This window comes from Amblyomma americanum, chromosome 1 (assembly GCF_052857255.1).
Source record: "Amblyomma americanum isolate KBUSLIRL-KWMA chromosome 1, ASM5285725v1, whole genome shotgun sequence".
NCBI lineage: Eukaryota > Metazoa > Arthropoda > Arachnida > Ixodida > Ixodidae > Amblyomma > Amblyomma americanum.
Window position 1 is genome coordinate 221,362,224 of NC_135497.1, and position 24,418 is coordinate 221,386,641.

Here is a 24,418-nt window from a genome sequence, read left to right on the forward strand (position 1 = left end):
GTTCCCATTGAGTCTAGAACAAACTCAGAAGCGCCATTGGCCAGCAGCGCGTGTTTGCTTTCATATTGCTTGCAAGCTGTAAGCGAGTTTTTCTGGCCTGGCAAGGCTTGTGACGTAAAGCGACCTATTGCAGCAGTTTTCAAGACAATAAAAGAAATATTAGGCTGAAAGACTCTCTATCACCCTGCGTCACATCTACCTTGTTACGTCATGCTGTAGTTGATTGAGGAAACGGAGCACATGTTTCGAAATTGGCGCCTCCACTTACGTCGCCTCGCTTTGTTCTCCGCAGTGGCGCCATCTCGGTGGAGGCGGTGGCGGCGGGCGGTGCGCGGAGCGGGCGTCCGGCGTCGCTGAGGGAGGAGGACGAGCATGAGCGGGTCTCGCTCCCGCTGCTGGTGTCAGTCGCCCTGGATATGCGCAGGGACCCGGTCGTGCAGGGCCTGGCCACTATGCTCCTGCTCTCGGGCATGCTCTCGCTCGTGCTCTGCTCGGCGCTGGCCGGCCTCCAGCATCGGCAGGCGGCGCAGCGTGAACGCCGCCACGAGACCGCCTGCATCTACAAGGTGAGCGCACTCACGGCGTCGTCTGCTCCGCGCGCGTCACTCGTTTGTCGTCTGCTCTCGGCCGAAAACGATGAAAGTGTTGACACCGCTGTCACCAGGGAGGGGGCTGAAAAGAAAAAAAAATAAGAGGACGGCAGGGCGTCGTGGTGTAGCTGGGTAAGTTATCACCACTGAACTGTCATGAGCATTGGCAGTTATTTCCATTTTAGATCCGAAGCACGTCAAATGGACCTCTCTTTTGGCGCTGTGAAACACTCGCGAAAATTAAATGTCAGTCTTTCTTTCCTTGTGCAGTACTTAAGCGCAGCTCAAAGACTCTAGAAAAGAAAGTAAATGAAACAATGGAAAGACATGCTTTTATGGTCTCGCACTGGCGTTTTTCTGTTGCTCAAAAGAACTGACAGAGAACTGTGATCGGCAACGTAATTGCTTCTCGAAAGAGATATACTGCGACTGAAACAAGAACTAATAGCGCCAGCTGTGCGATCATGTTGTCTAAACAGGGTTTAGAGCAACCGTACCACGCCTGAGAAGATTTATTTGCGCTTGCTTCTCTTGTATTAATTTATTTTCGATCACTTCATTCTGTCGAGCGCTTTCTGCAATTGCTTTTGTTTTGTTTTCCAAAACTACAAGCGCCAGATGCTTGGCGTACAGGGACGCACACCACACGGACCTCGTCTAGTGTGCGTCCCTTTCACGTTCACGGGCGCGAAAGTTTTTGTTTATTTGCACATTCAGAACGTTTGCTTATATACCACGTAAGCCCTTAACTTACCTAAACAAACTGACTCACCAAACGACGTTGACGCGGGAGCAGGTAAGTGCGTTCTTTAGCGACGTTTTTTTTTTTTTGTGCTATCTCGTCACTTCTGATCAAGGCCGCGAGGCGCTGGACGCCTTGGCTACGTGGAAAACAATAAGTTCATTCGTGACGACCTTCAAGTTCGTCGTTTCATTTATCTTGAGATCGCGAAACGAGCCTAATGTTTATTGATACCAGGAAGTTTAAACTGCCTTATGGCAAGATTTGTGCATCGTATATGGACACATACAGGGGGATAATGACACGCAGCGTAAGCGCACTTTGTTCTAAACACTGAGAAGCTGCAGCGCCCACGGAATAGCCGCATAAACAACTCCAGACCCGTCCGCTTTTCCTCCTTTCTTGATTCTATTTTCTCTCTTTTTTTTTCGCTAGCGGATTGAAATAGGAGCCTTGATTTTTGTCAAATCAGCCGCGCAGAATTCGCGCCTCATCTGGCAGCGGCCTCGTCGCCTTTGTTCGACACGTCCAAAGGGAAGGAGAAGAAAGGAGCACTCGTGATTCACGCTTGAGGCCCTCCGCATTGAAAGAAAGAATTTACTGCCGCCCGTCCGACTCAAAGCGCTTGTTATTCCGAAAACCGAATTAGAGGAACGGCGATGGAGATGGGCACATGTATAGCGAGAGAACAATGGCACCTCAAAGTGATTTCATTGCCTTCATCTTCCCTGCCCAAAGGCGGTGCAGGTGCTGCAGGGCGGCGCCTCAAGAAATTCGCAGACGACGTTCGTTGCTTTCGAATGAGCCGTCAGCGCGAGTTTTGTCCGGCGTCGAAGAATATAATTATGCCTTTCTCAGCGTGTCGCCTACACGGTATTACGGACGGAGTGCTGCTCGATTCGTTGCGTTGGTACCGAAAAGGCGGAAAGTAAATGACGTATATTTTCTGATCCCATAAGGAATAGCCAAGAAAGTAACGTCTTGACTCGCTGCCGGCGCGGTCGTTTTGGAAGGATAAGCCCTGAAGGCCTCTTAGTTTAATGAACGTACAAAGGATATACGCAGAAAGCATAGCAATATATACAATCCAAAAGTGACCCCGAAGGTGCAGACATACGTGCCAAATAAATCATTCGCGAAGGTGTAAGTACGTATTCTGATTGTTTTCGGAGGACTGGGGAAAGTAAGGAGTGCGCACTAGGAACTCGAAGCACGTGCGATTGGGGCAAGAATCCGAGCCAAATTTATAGGCGACGAAATATCTCCGTGAGGGCTTTCTTTCACCTCTGCGCGAGAAAAACGAACTGCCCATGGAGGAAGTTAACTTGCATTCATTCTCTTGACAAGCCTTTCTTAGTGAAAAAAAAAAAAAGAGGGATAAGATTCACGCATTTGCTAGGAGTAGAGGACGAAACACTAGTATGCTGCCGTTTGCTAGACAAGGAGAAGAGGCAATGTACTAATAAACTAGAATATAGTAGGCAAAAGCAGTCGCATCAAGTACGCCTTCGAAGGCCTCGCATACTCTTATTATAATGGTAGATAACATCTGTCAGCGTGAATCGCACCATACCTTTTATTCGCATATAAGGCGCATACACGCTTTTTGCGCCAACAAGCGATTGACGCGCAGGAAGTCAACCAAAATTATCCAGTTGCCTTGTTTCTACGTGGCTTGGGCGATGGTACGACGCACCTGACGATTAAAGCACGCCTCGCCATCGCATGTGGCAACAGTAACCTTGTGTGCTCCAGCATAGCAGCAGTAGTAGTTGTCGTTTGGGAGCCGTGGCTGGGTGGTTACGGCGCTCGGCTGCTGGCCCGAAAGACGCGGGCTTGATCCCGGCCGCGGCGGTCGAATTTCGATGGAGGCGAAATTCTAGAGGCCCGTGTTCTGTGCGATGTCAGTGCACGTTAAAGAACCCCAGGTGGCCGAAATTTCCGGAGCCCTTCACTACGGCGTCCCTCATAGCCTGAGTCGCTTTGGGACGTTAAACCCCTATAAACCAAACCAGTTGTCGTTTGGTGGCTCAGCGGTAACGCAGCCCATAATGCGCCAAACACAAAGGTATGATATGGGTGGCAAATTGCAACGGAGTCCCGGCATAACATGCTGTTATGCCCGCCGGTGATGCGGAAAGATGCGGCCGAGCATCGTATCGACAGGGGTGACACACAGTTTGGGCGAAGTCCGCGTCGCACATCTGTACCGTCTGTGTGCCTTTCAACACCTGCTAAGAAGTACATCCAGGCGGGGGGAGTAAAGATTGATGGATGGATGCAAGATAGGAGCGTCCCCTTTGAAACGGGGTGGTGGCAGTTGCCCCCACCATGGCCGGCTGTTTTATTTATATTTCTTTAACGGCTTAGTAAATCGGTTGATAAATTTGCCATTTTCTTTATATACAACTTTTAATCCCACACTTCTAACATATCACCTCTCTGCTTTTGAGCCACCAATCTTCCAATCGCTTTTTGCTAATTCTACCACAGATTCATTCACATGACCTTTGTTATCTCTAAACCCTAGGGCCGCAGTGAGTATGACTATGCCTGCATCGACATCCGGATGGGTACCATGCACTATATTCGAGTATAAGGCGTTCAATTGTTTCTTCGGATTTACCACACTCTGCACACGTGCCATCTTCTTGGTTAAATTTCTTTTTGTAGCTTCGCGTTCAAAGACACACTGAACTAGCTTCAAAGAGGAGGGCACTGCCTCCTGAGTTATCATAAAACGCTTCCTTCCTGATCTGCCTGTTCCAATTTCGATATGGTTCTACACTCTGTTTTTTTTTTCCATTGAATTAGTCCAGTTTTTACAGTCTGCGTTTTTTAACCTGTCTCTTAACACTGTTTATTTCTCCCTCCATTTTTCCTGCATACCTACTGGTTAGTTTCCTAGTTTTTTTCTCGCCACTCTGAGTCAACGCTCTTTCTAGATAAGTGTTTAAATACCTTAGCTGCCCACCTTTTATCGTCCAGTTCCATCAGGCGTTGAGAAGCACACCTGAAATCTGGGCAAAAAAAAACAATAAAAGAAACATAAAACGAAACTAGCTGGATCCAGAATTAACTACGCAGTTGAATCTCGTCTCCACGTATGCAGCCGACTTCGTTCACGCTTAAGGCGTTCAGTGTCCCCAAGCACCGACGAGCAGGCTAGACGCGCCCGCCGCGGTGGCTCAGTGGCTGGGGCACTCGGCTACTGATCCGGAGTACCCGGATTTTCAGGCCAGACGCACGGCAGCGGAATTGGGGAGGCCGAGCATTCGGCGCTTAAAAAATCGCATAGACGTGCGCCTGCGATACCAGCGGCTACTACAGCTGTATACAAGGCAGCCGCGAGTCAAACTGCAGCGATGACTGTCCTCTGCCCTCCGATGTCCTCGCCACCGCTCACTTCTGGACCACTGCGTTAATCGCCGTGCGTTTCAAGACAGCAGCGCGCGCTCCCCGCTCTGGAGGGCTTCTGCCTTCGTTGCTGAACTCAAGGGCTCTGCAGTGAAAGGAACCGCACTCGAACGCATGTGCTGCATAAGCCGCTGTTTGAGTGTCTGCCCGAGCATTCTCCCTCGCAGCTAGGTTTTAACAAGTCCTTTCTTCATTTTTTTTCCTTTCCATTCTCACGCGTCTGGTGTTTCACAGCGCGCTTCGTTATTTGTTCACTCACCCACTGAGCTCCGTGCTAGTTCTGCGCGGCTATTCTGTTTGCCGCGTTGGAGCTTTGAACAGTCCTCGCGCGATCTGGTTGTCACAAACCCTGGGGGGTTGTTTCTTGTTTCAGCGTTGTTCTGTGCCCACTGGGAGCTGCATCTTGCGGCATCGCTGCAGCTATAAGATGCTTGATACAACGGCCCAGTTTAAAAGCTCGAAGATCAACGAGCAGATGTGACAGCAATAGTAGCAGCAGCAGCGGCAACAGCGGCTGGCGCTTGTGCGAGAAGGGACATAGGACGTTCATTTTGAACGTGCGCAACTGTGGCCATTCTGAGTGAACGAGTCAGTTCATTAAGAAACCAACTGTTTCATCTGTCACCCTCTACAGAGAAGCAGTTGATGTCAAAACGGGTTGACCGAATGCCCGACACTGACGGGACCAAATGGCGGGTACGAACTACACTGACGGGACCCACGGAACAAACAAGCATAGACTGCAGTTTCAATGCCGACATGGTACTTCGGTCCCTCTTTACACGTGGTCGCACTGTCGCATTTTCGGGGCAGATGGGTAAAATCATTGATTGATTGTGGGCAAATTTCGCCAACGCTGCGTGCGGCGGGCGTCTTCATAACGTAGCAAGTACCCCACAGCGAAGGTTGCGGTCACCGTCGCCAAGACAAAAGACATTGTCAAAAACAGAAAACAAGTGACGAAACTGGCGCACTAAGTTCAGACTAGCCTTTGGAGGCAGTGGCGTAGAGTGTCATTTTCTAGCGGCTGTGGAAGTATGGACCGACAAGTGCTGTGCAAAAAGAACGATTTTAGGTCATTCATGTATACGATCTTCTGAGGGCAAAGGCTTACTTCTTTTCAGCATAATCCCCACATTCGAATGTACACAGGAGACTCCCAAAATTCAATTGCTGAGAAAAGGGCGTTATAATATATTTCCAGTATAGAACCGCTCGCAAACATTTCTGCAAACAAACGTTTGAACAGAGAGAGAGCGGAATATTCTGTCGTTTGGAGCCGCGGCGGCTCAGTGGTTAAGGCGCTCGGCTACTGATCCGGAGTTCCCGGGTTCGAACCCAAACGCGGCGGCTGCGTTTTTATGGAGGTAAAACGCTAAGGCGCACGTGTGCTGTGCGATGTCAGTGCAACTTAAAGATCCCCAGGTGGTCGGAAATATTCCGGAGCCCTCCACTACGGCACCTCTTCCTTCCTTTCTTCTTTCACTCCCTCCTTTATTCCTTCCCTTACGGCGCGGTTCATGTGTCCGCCGATATATGAGACAGACACTGCGCCATTTTCCTTTCCACTAAAACCAATTATTATTATTATTATTATTATTATTATTATTATTATTATTATTATTATTATTATTATTATTATTATTATTATTATTATTATTATTATTATTATTATGCGAGCGCAGCTGCGCGAATGGATAGCTTTCGCTGAGCTTGTGGCGGCTGCGGAGGTGCAGTAAAACTTCTGGGCGCTTTTCTCAGCCGCTTCAGGTCAGTCCCTTTGGAAGTCACTCGCAAGAGGCAACCTTTTCCGCAGTGCACTTTATTCCCGCTGAACTAGATTTACTGCCGCAATCGTAGCGAGCATTGCATAGCAGCATGAGGCATTCGACTTACAATGCATGTTATCCTGCACCACGTATTGCGCGCATTATGTTGACTCATCCTCGATATTTGCGCCGGAGTGCTCAGCACATATTCCGTCCCTCCCTCTCCCCTTCCCCCGGACTGTTTTTCTTCACTGCGCGGTGTCAAAAGATGGCAAGGCGAAGGTCATGGCAATGCTTTGTCAGTTGGAAGGCAATCCGCAGGAGTCGGTGGCAAAGCCTGACAAAGAGAGAAAGAAAAAAGAAACAAATCATTCTGGCGGGAAGTATGCGCACTTACGAAGAACTATAAGCACCAACACACGATCACGACATTATTGCTGCGCAAATTGAATTGAAACTTGTTGATAGAGTTGGTTGCTCATAACTGTCAAACAGGACGAGACAAAGACGGCTCAAGAAAGAGCACTCAGAGTCATCGACACCGGCATTGCCTTCCAACAGTTCGTCTTGTTTATGCCCGGTATCGATGAACACGCGAAGCGCCAGCAAGAAAGGAAAGTGGGCACACGGGACGACTGACACGCAGTAATGCAGCTAAATTCTTTGTTGATCAACATCCATCTAAAAACATAAGCTCTTTTTCTCGATAGCGCGAGCGATGCCACGCGTATAAGGGCCTGTTTCCTGCACGTGCAACTTTCACCGCCTCGATGGTCTCCCTAGCCCAGTGATCTCTGTGACGGGCGACACGTCACTTCGTTCGCACACAGGCACGCATCGCGTAGAACAAGTCCGTCGCCTTTAGACTGAGCCCCGTATGTTGATGGCAGTCCAAAATAACCAATTTGGAGACATTTTCGATTCATCGATTTATTTTTGTTGTGATTCTCGAGCCTTCATCTTTCTCTTCACATAATATTAGGGCGAAATACCACATAGAAATTAAAAAAATGACGTTTTTTTATGTGCGGCAGTAGAAAATTGTGAGCGGCACCGGGCCACCGACAGGTGTGGACGTCTCCGGGTCCGAAAGTCTGAGCGAAATGCCCTACGCAATAATTTTGTGTTTCTCTTGAGCATAGAAAGTTTGGTCTATGGCTGACGGGGGTATAACGTCCCGCTGTGAGGGACGCCGTTGTGGAGGGCTCCGGAAATTTCGACCTCCTGGGGTTCTTTAACGTGCACTCACATCGCACAGTACAGGGACCTCTAGAATTTCGCCTCCATCGAAATTCGACCGCAGCGGCCGGGATCGAACCAACGTCTTTCGGGTCAGCAGCCGAGCGCCATAACCACTGAGCCACCGCTGCGGCCCGAGCGTAGAAAGTGCCGTGGTAGAAGCAGTTTGCAGGCTTAATGCCGGCTGCGAAAGAGATAGCTTTGCAAAGAAACTGACATTTACATTAGAATCACGTTCGCTGGAGCAAGCAGCGGGAACTAACTCTTTCGCAGCGCCTGAAAAAGGCCTACAAGATCCATGGTGTCCGGGAAAACATGCCCTTGGACGCCACGAACTATTGCCGAGGATGGTTTTTAGCACTTTTTTAGAACTATTCTGTCAATTTTGTACCTCGTCAACGAAAGGCAACGTGTAATCTGAAAAATATAAAGAAATTACGATTTCAACCTTTAAAGCGGTCGCTGTTTGTTAGGAAGAACGAAAGAAGTATTGGTGATTTCACCACCTCGTTCTAAAGATGTTCAAATTGCCATCTAAAGATACGATGGCTGCTTCCTTTAGAATGACAAGAAGTGCAATGAGTAGGGTAGAGAGCTGGGCCAGTTGGTACATAGTTCTAAAGAAAAAAAAAAACAGCGGAAGGACGCAGACACAGAGAGGGACACAGGACGGCGCTGGCTTGCAAATGATTTTGTTCGCAGGAAACACACAGATACACACTCTTCAACACAGTACCACCACATGCGCACACCATACATTACACAGATGAAAAAAAATAAAAATGCAGTCACTACATGCTGAGTTATCTACCGGTTCTCTAAAGCGCCTAAGAAACGATACTCTTTTTTATACAATATCACAGACGTGTCACTAGCACAATTATCTTCGTTTCTGGTGATGTGATATGCCTCCAAAATTTCGCGTTGGCTTTATGTTTTGCCCCTACCCAGGATGGTGGTGTTCTTTAGCAAAGGATGACAATGATGCTTCCGGTAGTGTTTAGGCAAATTACTCCCATCTTCAGAAGGCACAGACCTTTCATGTTCTCGTAGCCGAGCGTCGTCCTGTGTCCCTCTCTGCGCCTGCGTCCTTCCGCTGGTTTTTCCTTCAGAGCCTACAATCAGAGCCAATGAAGAGTGGACAGGGAAGAGGAAGGGAGGACATGGCACGAATTCTTCCGTGTGAACGCACAACGGTAAAGGGAAACACGCGGGGATCATCTTGCACAGCAACTGTGTGAATTGATGTAAACACGAATGCAGACTCGCAGGTATCAGTCACTCTGTTCGCTAAGCCGCTTTTTTTTTTTCACTCGGCAATTTTGGGGAGCGCCATCCACGAACAGCGGATCGAATTGGCTTGTTTGTCCAAGTGGTGGTTCCGGCTTTGCCCGCACTGAACGCTCTCATCGCAATTTTTTTCCTGTTTTCACTTGGCAATGGCACGAAGCTTCAACTTCAGCGGCCGCAATTTTGGCACTTTCACTGTGCCTTACAACTGCGGTGAAAAGAAGTCAGGAAATGATTCCCTGCTCTATATCACTCGTTGGTTCCGTATTAAGCCGATTAAAAAAGATTTTCATCAAAATCGACGAAGCAACTACAGAAGAGCAATAATTTGTGAGTTTTGGATGTACTTAGAAAGCTAGACGTGAGGCTTTACTCCGACACCTTGTCCGTGCTGTGTATAAATTAGGGTCAACTCGAAGACCAACGTCTAAAAAATTCTGACATGAGGTATATGTTTCAAAATTCACAGTGTCGAGCCACAAAATTAGTATCAGAGAGTAATCACTCATTGACGTCCACCCAAGCCCAGCCATGCGGCTATGAAGGAAAGCTATACAGCTTCCACAGAAAACTCGCAGTTAAAGAAAGAATCGCCCTGGCTCTTGGTTTGAACCATGGACCTCCGCTTCACCGAAACAATCGCTCTACCAACTGAGCTAATCGGAACTTTTTTTTTTATTGCATAGAAATAGTGTCGAAAAGAAGAGTCTAAGCACGCTTACGCCACAAAACACCAAGCCACCTTACCCCTGCATGACCCCTCCTTCCAAAACGTCATAAGTCTGGGAGGCACACACATGCATCCAGATAGGGCAGCCAGCTAGGCGGCTCCTCCGGGGCAGCATATACTCCCCGCACCAAAGCGCACTGTTCACGAAGCAAAGATTCCGACGACCGTGGTGATTCGGCGTGGCGGTCCATCATGCGGCTCTTCCAGAGACTAAATAGTCCCAGCAACATAAATAGATCATATGGCACGACACAGTTTCTATCCACAGGCCAAAAACGGACACTGTAGGGTGTGATGTCACTGTACTTCTTAATTGTTCGTTGTAAAATGTGCCAGAAGAATTTAGCATCAGTGCACAGAAAAAAACAACGGTCAATTGCCTGTGGTCTATTGCACAGGCGGCAATTCACCGTCCATGGCGCAAGCGTCTCCTTAGCATGAAACCATGCCTTCACAGGCAGCGTGGACGTGTGCAGTTTAAAGAAGAATGTTTTTGCAGCAGACGAAACGCACATTCGCCTAACACGTCTTAAAGCACTTGTATCAAGGAACTCCAGAAAAGGTTACCGATACAACGATATTGGGAACAAATACTCTGTAAGTGCCTGAGTCATCTGCCTTCTGGAGAGGCTGTACAGGTAGTCTAAAGAAAAGCCCACAGTGCGGAAATTGAAGGTGTCAGCAACTTCCTTAAGAAATCCCCATAAAAACCCCTCACGAGTGTGTCCCGTCGGTGCGAATAGGAAAGCGCCAAATGAGCACTGAGACGCCTAATAAGCAGAGCTACTAAAAAAGGGTGGTTTGACGGTTTGAAAAAGAAAAATCGGAACGGCTAATCGGAACGGCTAGCATATAGCGGGGCGACAGCGAACTTATCAATAACTTGAAGTGGGAACAGTGTTGGTCAGATGTTTTAGGGGAATACCTCAAGGTGGAGCAGATTTGTACTAAGGGAGCAATTACTCATGGCCAAGCGCAGCCGTACAGCTACAAAGGAAAGCTATTACAAATCTGCTCCACCTTGGGGATTCCCCTAAACGTTTTAACGCCACAAAATTAGAATTTAAAAATTCCTGAGTGAAGCCCTTCTGTCCTATGCATAAGACGCAGTAACCTCTTCCGTCTAAGCGAGCGGATAACGCGGGTTAATCTCGCTTGAATACGCGAAAAGGCAACTTTCCGCATCGGCCTGTCAGGCAAACTTTAGACTTCCAAGGCAGCGAGTGATTTTGTCTGCGCTTTGAACTTACATTCCAAATTCATTGCTGTCGGGAGACATATTGTGTCGCACACGCAATGGAAAAAAGCATCGCAGTTCATTCCACCCTCTAGACAGTTGTCTTGAGCCAGTACGGCTGTCCAATGTTGTCATCTTTTTTTCTTTTACGAAATTCAAAGGGAAAGCTAGGCTTTGAGAAATTTAGCAGCTCGTATCAGATCCTCGCGCAATGGAGACGGATTTTGCTGCATGGCTTTCACGCGCCAGGCACATTCGTGGTTCGATAGAATGCATGCGTTTCGCACAGGCAACTCGTATATTCCCACGTCGCCTCACTGTCGGGTTTACGACTGATCGATACTGCGCGGTTATCTTCAGCCTGCTGTGATTATTTTTTTATTTATTTATTTCTGGCTGTCATTCTATTCTTGTCTCATTTTGGCGCCAGCGTGATGAAACCGTTCTGACCTGTATTCCAGCCACGCAACGCCACACAAACTGCTTTTGTTTTCGAAGATACTTTTTTTTTAAATCTTTAACAACCTTTCTGATTCCATTTCGCGCGCTTTTTTTTTTTTCGTGCAGCCAGTGCATATTAGAGATGTAGCCTAACTAACAGCTATTCTTATCCGCTTTCGGAATTACAGTTTCAAGAAATGGATGTCAGATTTCCATCGACTTTTTTTTTCAGTCAGTACGTTTTTCGCCATTTATTTATATATTTATTTATTTATTTAATCAGCCACGGAGACCAGGTTACTATCCGTTCCTATTCACTTCACCGCCTAGCCTGTCGTTCACCTTCTTTACTAAATGAAGGGATGATGACCGCCGAATGCTGTCAACAGAAACAGCACAAACATCTGCACGCTCCAGCTGCGCCGCTACAACACAGCGGATTTACCGCTGGCTTCTGTTTATAGCTGCGTCACATTTGCACTCATATGTCTTGCGCAAATGTGAGTTCGGCTCGTGCTCCTCCTCTGTTCGCTCCTTGCTTTTCCTCGGCTGTTTACGGGGGAAGCTCGTTGCTCCATTTCAGCGCCCTCTGGTGCACAGGTGCAGTGATTTATAGACACCCGTCGACACCTGTTCGCGACGCCCTACAGAGAGGAAACTTGAAGCATATAAAAGAAACAGTCCTCGCCCCCATGAGCCCACTTTATGCGTCGTTGACTAACGGCGGGTCAGAAACTTTCCCAACCGACTTTTGTAACCTTCGCAGCTGTTGTTGCGAAGGTTACATAACTTTCACAAACCGAGGAGGAAACAGAACAGAAATTAAACATTCGAAATTCAGGAAAGAGGAACCCAGGTGATTTCATGCCGGACAATAAGAAGGCGTTGCGCTGGCGGCGGCACCGTGTGCAGCGCGCTGACGAAAGTCGCCGCCGCTCGATAGGAAAAGTTTGTTCGGAAGGTACGGGGGAGGAGGGGGGGGGGGGGTCGCTTTCCAAGGTCAGAGCGCGCGTTTCTCTCGGCGTCCAGGGGGAGGGAGGGAGGGACGCACAAAAGTGTGTCGCTACGCCCGGGCGCGCGCGCAGCGCGGAGCAGCGTCTTCCATCATCGGCGCCGCCGCGTGCACTGCCTCGCCCACGTCGGGATGGCCCGTCCAGCTGGCGCGTGCGCCCTCCCTAGGTGCGCGCTGTGCGGAAGGAGGGGGCCGCGCGGGGGGGGGGGGGGGGGGGGGGGCAGGCTTTTCCCGCCCCGGGGCGCCGGCTGTTATCGCTTGCCGGTCGGCGCCGCGTCGGCTGCGCTGGCCGACGGTCAAGGTCAGAGGACCTGGTCGGGGCTCCACCTACACCCAGTCTCGTCGTATACTGAAAGGGAGGGGAGGAGATTCCGCCCATCCTTATGATCCCATGGCTCGCTTATGGGTGGAGAAAGTAATGACGACCGCGTGACGTGGGGAACAACCAGGTCGGTTTGCCTCGTCAGGGTGCGGCTGCCGCAGTAGAGGTCGCAGCCTTTGCATTCGGTGCCTGCGCGCGCACGCTCTTCCGCGGCACCCCACTGTCAAATGGCAGCGGCTTCGATGAGTTGGCTTAGATAGTAGTGGTTAACTCTATTCAACTGCTTCGTGCATTCGATCTCAGGTTACTCTGCGTGATGGGCTTCAGTGTAAAATGAAAACGGATATTCCGACCTCTGCGGGTGAACGGGAAAGGACAAGAGCGCCCGTGTGCTATCAAAACTGGGGCCAATGACAGGGCAGGAAAGTGTCCGACAGAAGCACGGGTCCCACGTAGCTGTGCCGCCGTCTCTCGCGCTTATCCTTACGGCCCGAGGTGCATGAGTCGGACTAGGCCGCCGACTGAGTGCGCAATGGGCTCGAGAGTGCAGCCGGAGCTCTGCGCTCTAGGTGTGTTGGCCCGGTGCTGCGCCGTATCCGCTCATGAGCTAGAGAGAACGAGGAGAACCGTTAAGCCGGACGTGGATTCCGGTTGGTTGTCCTGCACTGCAGGGAGCGAAAAAAAGGCCGGAAAATGAAGGAAAGACGGAGGTACAACGCGAAATATGGACGCGGAGAGCGCACGGCGCCTCCACAAGCTGTAGGGGAAGAGCGATGCTCCCAGGAAGCGAAGTAGTTAGTGGCACCACTGTCATCGCACAGCACACGGGTCTTGAAATGCGGCCGCCGTGGCCGGGATCGAACCCGCGTCTTTCGGGTCAGCAGCCGAGCACCATAACCACTGAGCCACCGCGGTGGCTTCACAAGCAAAGTGAGAAGGCGAACATAACAAAAAGATGGCATCGGAAATTATTTCCGTTGTCATACTGCAGCGCCCTCTAAATTATCGCATTACTTGCGCTTTTCTTATTATTCGTTTGAAGGTATAGCATCCTCGCTTTGAAGCAGACGCTTTGGCGTGCTGGCAAGCATCCTACAGACATAAATGCTCCTGTATCGTCTCACTGAACTTGCTTGCCAGGCTTGAGGACTAGCATAACCCGTGCGCTTTGCCACTGTGGTAAAACGCGGCCAACATGCCAAGAGCGACACCGGCAAGGGTAGCAAAGCGCGTAACGGCAAATACAGGGCAGTTTATAGCGCTCGTCTTTGTGTTCTTCCTACGTCCCCGTCTTTTATTGCGCTGTCTACACTCATGGATTACCAACTCGCCCGAGCGTCTGTTTCAAAGCGAGGATGCTATTATAAGTTGAATCGGAAGGCTCATGGAGAAGATGGTCCGTTTACGTTTGAAACTGAACTTGAACAAGAATGCTCACCCTTTACCGACGTCAATCTTTCGGGAGCATCTCAGCAACTTAAAAAAATTCCATTGCCCTTGCAAGAAGCGTCAAAAACTGCAAAACAGAGCAGTCCATAACCATTGCCGCTTTCCTATAAAAAGAGAATTTTACAAAATATAGCACACGAGGCCATTCGTTCAGCCTTGAAGTCAAGTTTATTTCAGGTTTTGTCTTACAAAAACTGTGGGTGACGAAAAAAAAACGCTTCGCAATGACCGCTTGACAAGCTTCGTCACCCGTAGAAGTTGGCAGCATTAGTAGACACGGTTACACATGAGAGCCATTATACATTGTTAGACATTGTTAGAGAAAGAAGAAAAAAAAGAGAAATGACAGGTAAAAACATTCAACAGAGTAACAAAATACAACCTATTCAATGAACAGTTCCCTAAGTGCAGAAGTCATTTTTGTTAAATTGCTATAGAGAGGGGTGTTCAAACATTATTCCATTGGTATTAGTGGTCGCATGCTCAATTGACTGTGCAACTACCTTAACGATAGAATGATAGGTCGGCCTACATTCCAGCGAACGACGGCGACACAACACGTACCATAAAACGTATTTGTGGAATTCCTCAGGAATCAGTTTTAAGTCCTTTTCAGTATCTGTCTGAGTGGTTTGGACAAATGCATGCCACCCACCGCTGAGATTTCTCCATACGGTGGTGACATCTGTGAGTGGCTCTCAGCACGGAACAAGCGCATTGTTCGTGCGCGGCTACGGCGTGTATTGTGCTCAGCTGAGCTATTCTTCAAATGAGGCCGCGGGATGTCATCGGAAAAGCGTGTACCGATTCCATCCAAGTGCGAACTTTCACGCTCTATACGTGCTGAAAGTTGCCGGCACCTCTGCGACCACAAATTTTTGACTTTTGACATGTTCCTATACTGTGGCTACCACATCTTCGAAATTCGGAGACCGCAATTTGCTCATTTACCTCCATCTTCCGTGTGCGGCTGAGAGAGGCTCAGGCAGACACCGTGGCTACAATTCTGGCGTTAAGAACATAGCCAACACCCCCGGTCTAGCCATGGCATATTTTGCTGTTCAGCGTTTACGTTGTGCACCGCCACATTTATACCAGTGGCTCTGTTACGCCCACATCTTCTGAAGTAGGCGCTTACGTACACCACAGCTTCGGCGACAGTCAGCTACAGGACATCTGCTGCTGTTATGGAACTGGCTGCTCTACCTGCCTTGCGTGTATTACATGAGGCAGTCGTCTACGACATTGGTAATCTTCACTAATTCATGAGCTGCACCGCAATCTGCGAAGCATCCATGCGAAGCCTACTGGCGACATAAACACCCCTCACACTGAGCGTCTGGATTACGCGCCTACGTTGTGCTGCAGCCGTTGCCTGCTCAATGCGGCGTTGTGGGCAGTTGCGAGTAGCACGCTGACAACGCAGCAAGAGCGGCGGGGTAGTTCCCATTTCTTTCTTTCGGAGTTGTGGAGCATGACCCACGGGCACTCACAGTGCACCCTGAGTTGCGCCCCGGACGATCACAGTCTCGTGTGGCCGCGTCGATTCTACCTGTGACTTTCACAGGACGCGTAACCTGGACAGGCGTGACCGTACAATGCCTCCATAGTAATCGCCTCAATGTAGCACACAATATTCCCTTTTTAAAACTGGACGATCCAGCAGCCCAGTGTGCCCAGCATGTGGCGTGCGAGAAAATCTTGAACATTCAGTCATTAGGTGGAGTCGTTTTATGTCATCGCGCATAACATTGAAAAAGGGATTAGGGGCCGTATTTTGTAACGGCCTATTTTTCCATTCCTTTGGTCCTCTCCCATTGGTCGATGCCCTCAGTGAGGTTGCCTGTGGGAGAAGACGTCAGACTGGCCCCTGGCAGAAACACGCCCATGATGCCACTTACTTGCATAAACACGTCCCGCTCCCATGTCGTCCGACGAATGTTGGAGCACGATGAGTGACGACGACGCTTTTGACACGCTGACAAGCCTTGTCGGCGCCAATTTCATCTCGGCAAGGAAATTGAGCGTCGAAAAACTGGCTCAGATGGTCCATGTGGCTCAGCCGGACTGGATACGGCCGCAGGAGGATGGGTTTTGTGGGAAAATGGTGCAGTTAATCTTTTTTCAACCAGTACTGGAGTATCATCTTACGAGTTGTATTGGACTCAGGCCAACATATTCAGCGAGCATTGATGAGTGCTTTCTCCCCCTCCTTTTCATCAAATAAATTTCGCAGGTCCTGGCTGAGAACAGACGAGAAGCCCAACCGTTCACCTCGCTTAAAATGCAGGCGAAAAAAAAAAAAAAGAACGTGTGACACTTAGAACCGGAGTTTTCGGAGCTGCATGGCACCTTCGGAGCCCGTCAAACGCTATTCTTAATGACATGGCCGGCTGTAGTGATATCAGACAGCAACAGGAGGGCGCTGATCTCTCTCATATTTTTTTCCTTCCAATCCTCAGGCGAAAATGTATGTTTGAATTGGTGCCTGTGTCAAGCTTAACCTTCTCAAGGAAAGCGTAAGCAACAACCGACGAACTAAATCTACAACAGACTTTTAAAGGACGATGGCGCTACATGTTAGGCTGTCTTACTGTTCGGACGTTAATTCTAATGGCAGCATTTCAGGCGAAATTTATCTGAGGCAATTGATTTATAACGACTCGAATCAATTAATACTCACGGAGTGACAGTACAGCCGTCCGGACGAGAGATTTTCGCGTTCGCACGCAAGAGTTGCCCTGAACTCCTCCTCAACGAGAGACGTTCTAGAGTGACCCCATGCAACGCCTTTCCTTCGCGGTGCCGCCAACGCACCGTTTACATTCACTCTGCGTCGGAACTGCTGTTGACTCAGTGTTAGGTCAACCGCTTTCCTTTCAGCAGCCTGGGCAGACCTAAGAGTCTACGAATACTTGCGTAGGCTTGTTATGAGCTCTAGATATCGGAACGCGCATAAGCAAGGCGTATGAGAAGGGCAATTGCCGTAGTGCGCATGTTTTCTTGCGGGTCGATGCAATACTTTTAGCCAGAACTGTTGCAGCTATAGATTCCAGGTGATTATCAGTGGTAGCATTTGCGAAGTTACCTAGTTTTTCTGTAAATTGTGTTCTTCATTATCTGGGCGAAACGTCATTTCTAAGAAAACTTCTCGTTTATTTACCTTGTCTTTCCTGTTATGCTGACGCGGCTGCTCTGCAAAAAAAAGCTACTGATCGTGATGCTTCGCAGAGATGACCAAAGGAGCATTGAAAGCGCATTCAGGACTGCGAGTTCAATATCTTGGCGGTTTTTTCTGGCAGCCTGATCCATGCGCATTCGTTTTCTGCCGGCACGCTGCCCGCTGCTCAGATTGTGCTAGCACTCGTGCTGCATCGATGCTGTCCACGCGGCGAGTTCGGCGCGCCGCTCGAAAGTGACTGATGAAAGTGACTGATGCTGTCGCGTTAAAGATCCCCAGGTGGTCGAAATTATTCCGGACCCCTCCACTACGGCACCTCATTCTTCCTTTCTTCTTTCACTCCCTCCTTATCCCTTCCCTTACGGCGCGGTTCAGGTGTCCAACGATATATGAGACAGATACTGCGCCATTTCCTTTCGCCAAAAACCAATTATTATTATTATGTCGCGTAGTGACGACGGATTGCGCTCGCTTTGCGACCTGTAAAGTTGCGAGAAATGGCCGTGCTATTCGCGAGCGCTCGCAGCAAGGAGATGAAGAAACACGGCAAGCAGCTTCTGACGCCGTCCCTCAATCCGTCTTCGAGACGAGCGTCCTTGCGCGCCCGTTTGAGGCGTGACTGCGCACCCTCGTTGCTGCGCGGGAGTGCGTCTCGCAGGCTCATTCGCCACGCGCCAGTCGTCCGGGCATCCCCGCATCGTGCGCGCGTCCACTGACTTCGCGTCGCTGAAAGGCCCCCGTGGAATCGCGTGTCGCAGAGCGCTTCGCCGCAGTGCTCCGCGCTCGAGCTCCCGTCAGCAAAAATAAGGGGGGGTTCCTTGCGCGCGCTGGCAGCTTTCGTGACGACCGCGTAAAATGGACGGCGCTGCCAACCTACGCACGCGACCAGCATCGCGTCAACAAAAGCACGGCCGCAGCGCTTCCTCCCCGAAGGTCGCTCACAAACGCGTAGACAGACATAGAGGGAAGGGGGGGGGGGAGAATAAAGCTCGAAGCTACATGCACAGGCGATGGCAGCTGTCTTTTTTTTTCTCTCTCTCATGCAGTGAATTGAGACAATAGGGAGTAGGAAAAGTTAAACTCGCGCGCGAGAGTAAATCACAAAATATGTATGGAACCGTTAGAAAACCAGTTAGCTCGGCCTCGCAGAAGGGCGGGAGGAGTCGGCCGCACACACAGTAAATTCTCGTGTCTCGGATCGGGAAGAAGGGGCGCGACGGAAGGGGGAAAGCACCGCGACTAGCTCCGTGCGAGCCGGTGCGCTGCGGAGCCGAGCGTGTCGCGTGATGCGCTCGGGAGCTCGAACCTGCGCGAGGCGGGACTCCCGCCGTTCCTCCGATAATGGCCAACTAAGAAGTCTCGACAGTGGCCGCAGGGCGTTCGTAATACGGAGCCAGGAATAAAGCGCCAATCGCACAAACAATGGCGCATTAGAGATGGCCATCAAAACACGTGGCTGCACGAGTTGATTGCGGGAACGGGGGAGCCCGGTAAGGAGGCAAGAAAAAAGATTTCACGGTGCCGATTCAGCTGTGGCAGTTCCGGTTTTATGGTCAGTTGCACACGAAGACGCCGAGCGCCGGCATGGAGTTGATCGTCTAATGGATCACGTGGAGCCGGTGTGTTTGACTTTGTTCCCGAGGAATCTCCATAAAGGACAACCTCCTTTTACGATAGTAACTTGTTATCCACAGGCGGTGTTGCGCCTTTCTTTTCTTATTTACTGACCCCGCACGCAAGGCTAGGTGCTGCGATATCCAGCAGCACTGGCGGAGAAAGGGAGCGCTTTGCAAGGCGCCGTAAAGACGTCCGTGTCATGGCAGAAACACGCAATGCGGAGCAGCAGCCCGGACGGTGTACGAGCGAGGCAGCGTGCCGTGTCCACTTGTCCACGCCCGAATGCGTCCCGATCGGGTGCTTCCTCGGAGAGAGAACCGGTTTCGGACACGGACATCAACGCCAACCAGCGGGGTCGCCGTGGAAAGAGCCACTCACTCTGAAAGATGACCACGCGATCGGCGACCAGTGTGAACCGGGCTAGATTCTCGGATACGGCGCCGGGCGAGACGCGACGGACGGATGATAGCGCCTCGGCCGTTTGTCCGTGACGGTGGTTCGCGGCAGACACTCAATGAGCGCGTGGCGGAGGAGAGCTCTCGCGCTCAAATGCAGCAGGAAAAAAGCTGGCCCGAGGTGTCGATGGCCTCGGAATAAATTTTCGCCGACGAGCAGTTGCTTAGAAAGGGAACGAGATCTTCACTGGAAGCAGGCCCTAAGAAGTGTTCCCGTGACCTATGCTCTTCTTCACACGGGAAACGGCAGAGAACAAGTGATGGAATCTGTGCACATCTCCTTATAGCTGCGGCGGCCAACACTGCTTATGCCTGGGTGGCGAGGTCTGCACGTGGCATAAATATTTGTACAATACATAAACAAAGCGTTATTTGTCTACGTGACAATGCAAAATGCAGACAGGTTCCGCGGCATTGTGGCGACATAACTGAGTATTAGGCCAGCGTCGCACACCTCCAAGATCTATTATTACAAAGGCGGCAGCTTGTTTAAAAGAAAAGGGATTACGCCGGGCACCTTGGTGTTGAGCCGCATAAACCGGACACGTAAAGAATACGTTGCGCGGCCCTATTGGCGCGCATTTCGCGTGACCAATAGCGGAAATACACTTCCCAGATCCTATTGTCGCGACCTGTCAGACGGGTCCTGTCTCTTTGGCGTTTATTCAGAAATACAGATATATATATATATATATATATATATATATATATATATATATATATATATATATATATATATATATATATATATATATATATATATATATATATATATATATATATATATATATATATATATATATATATATATATAGCAGACAAGGCAAAGTAAATGAGGGGCCCGTTGACAAACTTATAAAGGGAGCCAACAGTCACCGAAACCAAGGTGGATAGGGGAACGTTATTATATATATTTTTTATTTCTTTAATATGTTGTGCTTATCAGTGGGATAATATTACTTAGATTAATAAATTGCTTAAAGAAAATTACTTATAAAGCAGCAGAAAAAACAACCATGCTGCCGGTGGGATCCGAACCCACGGTCTCCGAATATCGCGTCCGGTGCTCTTACCAACTCAGCTACGGCGACGGCTGTCCAATCTGCTGCTCTCGTGGGTATTTATGTTTATTATTTGGTGTACGCGAATCTTGAGAGAGACTGATAAGCACAACACACACACACACACACACACACACACACACACACACACACACACACACACACCACACACACACACACACACACACACACACACACACACACACACACACACACACACACACACACACACACACACACACACACGCGCACACACACACACACACACACATATATACATACATACCACAACCCCGCAATCAACAAACAGATTCAACTTGCTGCGCGAAAAGATGGCGAAGAAAAAAGGCACGTGCTCAGCTCATGAGAAAAGAACCTTAACTAGAGATGAACGGGAAAAAAGATGAACAGGTGAAAAGAAACCAGAAAAAATAACAATAACAAGGGTAAAAATTTTTAAACTGCTACAGGCGCGCGTCAAGGAGGAAATGTAAGCATGTGGCGAGGTGAACGACACGTGTTCATTTCGAAAGGAGGAAAAGGGGGCGATAAAACGACATCAAGAAAGGGATGATTTGGTGTAGACAAACAAGAACAACACCAAGGGCAAAGGCACATCGGGAGGCGGCTGGCGGGTACCAGGACTGATGCCCAAGAAAAGCGATTTCTTTTGAAAGTAATGTGATAGATGGCGCACTGACACAACTGTGGTCTTTCTTATTAATGATAAAAGCTTCCCAGATTTCTCGAGCATGCTGGCTGAAATATTTCTTGATGATGCGGGTTTTGTCAAGCAGGGGAGAGCATTTGCGTTTCGTGTGGTGAATGACTAGGTTAGACCCCGTAGTGGCATTTTGAGAAGTAGCGTGCTCGCGCAACCTGTCGCAAATACATCTTCCAGTTTGCCCTACATGGGACCTGCCACATGAAAGCAGAATTTCCTACACAACGTTTTTCTTACACTGCACAAATGGATTCTGGTGTTTTTTTCTTACATGCAATCCGTTCAGTCTCTTCCCTGTTCACACGTTTGCACAGAGCACCAAGTTTGTTCGCGGAAGAAAAAATTACACGAGCTCCACCTTTTGCGCCTGTCTTCTTCAGCTTGTGGGACACAACAACGACTGTCCGCGAAAGTTCGATGTCCGTATGTTTCTTCTTAAAATTTCCGCGAATTTCCTGAATAAGTTTTTCCCGCTAGGTTGCGCAGCAGGTCGTCCGGGAAACCAGCGGACATCGAACGATCGCGGACAGTCGTTGTTGTGTCCCACAAGCTGAAGAAGACAGGCGCAAAAGGTGGAGCTCGTGTAATTTTTTCTGCCGCGAACAAACTTGGTGCTCTGTGCAAACGTGTGAACAGGGAAGAGACTGAACGGATTGCATGTAAGAAAAAAACACCAGAATCCATTTGTGCAGTGTAAGAAAAACGTTGTGTAGGAAATTCTGCTTTCCTGTGGTAGGTCCTATGTAGGGCAAACTGGAAGATGTATTAGCGACAGGTTGCGCGAGCACGCTACTTCTCAAAATGCCACTACGGTGTCTAACCTAGTCATTCACCACACGAAACGCAAATGCTCTCCCCTGCTTGACAAAACCCGCATCATCAAGAAATATTTCAGCCAGCATGCTCGAGAAATCTGGGAAGTTTTTATCATTAATAAGAAAGACCGCAGTTGTGTCAGTGCGCCATCTATCACATTACTTTCAAAAGAAATCGCTTTTCTTGGGCATCAGTCCTGGTACTCGCCAGCCGCCTCCCCGATGTGCCTTTGCCCTTGTTGGTGTTGTTCTTGTTTGTCTACACCAGATCATCCCTTTCTTGATGTCGTTTTATCGCCCCCTTTTCCTGCTTTCGAAATGAACAGGTGTCGTTCACCTCGCCACATGCTTACATTTCCTCCTTGACGCGCGCCTATAGCAGTTTAAATTTTTTTACCCTTTTTATTGTTTTTTCTTGTTTGTTTTCACCCGGTCACCCTGTTGTTACCCCCGTTCACCTTTTTTTTCCCGTTCATCTTTAGTTAAGGTTCTTTTGTCATGAGCTGAGCACGGCCTTTTTTCTTCGCCATCTTTTCGCGCAGCAAGTTGAATCTGTTTTTGTTGATTGCGGTATATATATATATATATATATATATATATATATATATATATATATATATATATATATATATATATATATATATATATATATATATATATATATATATATATATATATATATATATATATATATATATATATATATATATATATATATATATATATATATATATATATATATATATATATATATATATATATATATATAAACGCCAGTTGCTAGTCAGCGCCTGTGTTGTGTTCTCGCTCCGTCCTGTGTTAGCGCTGTTCCAAAGATGATCGCAAACCAACAAGCCCAACTCTCCACTCTTCTGAGAAACATCAGAGTTGCTGGGACACTTTTGAGTGCCAAACATTTAAGGCGCAGAGAAAAACAAGCAAACAAACATTATTCTGTCTGGCTCTATGTTGGCGTTCCTAATCGAATGTCGTCTAATTACTATGTGCGGAGAACTTACGCGCTCTCCACGGCGTTTCTTTTAAAAAAAAGATTCGAGGACCTGAGGAAAAAAAAGGCATACAGAGGCAAATCACCGTCAGCGGGAGGGAGGGAGCGAGAGAGAGAGAGAGAGAGATTTGTTTCGGAAAGGATGAACAATAACCGTATAAAGGCTGGATGGAGTGGTTAGCAATGGTGGAGCAGACGCTGGCTGCTCCATCACACAGCCGGAGACAGGCCGGACGTCGTAGGGAGAGGAAAAAGCTCTGGGCGAAGGAAATGGAGATCAGCTCGGAGCAAGCAAGGTCTAAGAAACCTTACAGTGTTGCATCCGCCTTATTCAATTAAAACAGCGGCATGGCGCCCATGGCGGTGCCACGAAATCCTGATCGCTGCAGGACACGCAAACGCATGCAGCAGAATGTTCCCGCAAGTATACAGCGGGCGAAGATGGACCGGGCAGCTCGGACCAGCTGGTGTACGAAAGAAGTCGCTCGCGCGTTACTGCAACACGCGTTGAAACTCTGATGGCTTCGTGAGCGATGCGGTATACATTACATTAGAGTGGTTTCAAGGTAACAATGGATATTGTTGTTGTTTTCGAATGAAGTTCTGTTGCGGGGATAAGACAACACTCAAAGCCCTGGCTCCATAAACGATAATGAACATTGTTAACTTTGGCCGTAACAAATGGTAAAACCCTAAGTATTACTGTCGCTCACTAGATTTTTGCCTTCCTCGTACGTATACAAAGTGCATCTTGCTTAATTCGCTTATAACTGCTGATGAAGAGCGTTAATTAGGACAGTTCCACGCATTGCGGTCAGATATGCAGAGTGTATGCGCTACATTTTAGATTGTAACATGCATATTTCACTGCTTCTTTTGGATTCTTTCGTGAAATGGCGTTCTTGAAGTAACCGCAGACGCGCTTTGTTTGCGATATTTTCCTTCTGTTCCTTTGTTTGTTATTATCGCTGTTTCATCCCCTTTCTTGATTGCATATGTTGCTCTTCATGTTGCATGCTGCCCTGTGTATAGGGGCCGAGGGGATCGTCAAGCCACATCTTACTGGGTTTTTTCCCTCGACCCTCTCCATGTGTACATGGAAAATAAAGGACTGAATTCAACTGAACTGAAGTGAAAGGCGAAGCTAATGCTTCCGCCCAATCGCCCGCATGTTTGGCCCTGTCGCTGAGATATTCGCTATAGTAGCCGTCTCGAGCACGTGCTCAGTCATGCCTCGTTAATGTGAGCACTTCGGTTGGCCGAGCAAAGCTGTTCATAAGCAAGTCGTCCGTTATAACGAATCTTGAAGAAAAAGAAA

At 48.7% G+C, this 24,418-nt stretch overlaps 1 protein-coding gene across 1 annotated transcript in view; it reads left to right on the forward strand.

Annotated features, from left to right (window-relative positions):
- The first annotated feature begins 324 nt into the window (after positions 1–324).
- Positions 325–24,418, forward strand: part of LOC144114660 (lysosomal alpha-mannosidase-like) — a 346,286-nt gene continuing 322,192 nt past the window's right edge. The window contains exon 1 of the mRNA XM_077648538.1: positions 325–566. Within this exon, the coding sequence (XP_077504664.1) occupies positions 417–566 (150 nt within the window). The 5' untranslated portion in view covers positions 325–416. The remainder of the gene's footprint in view (positions 567–24,418) is intronic.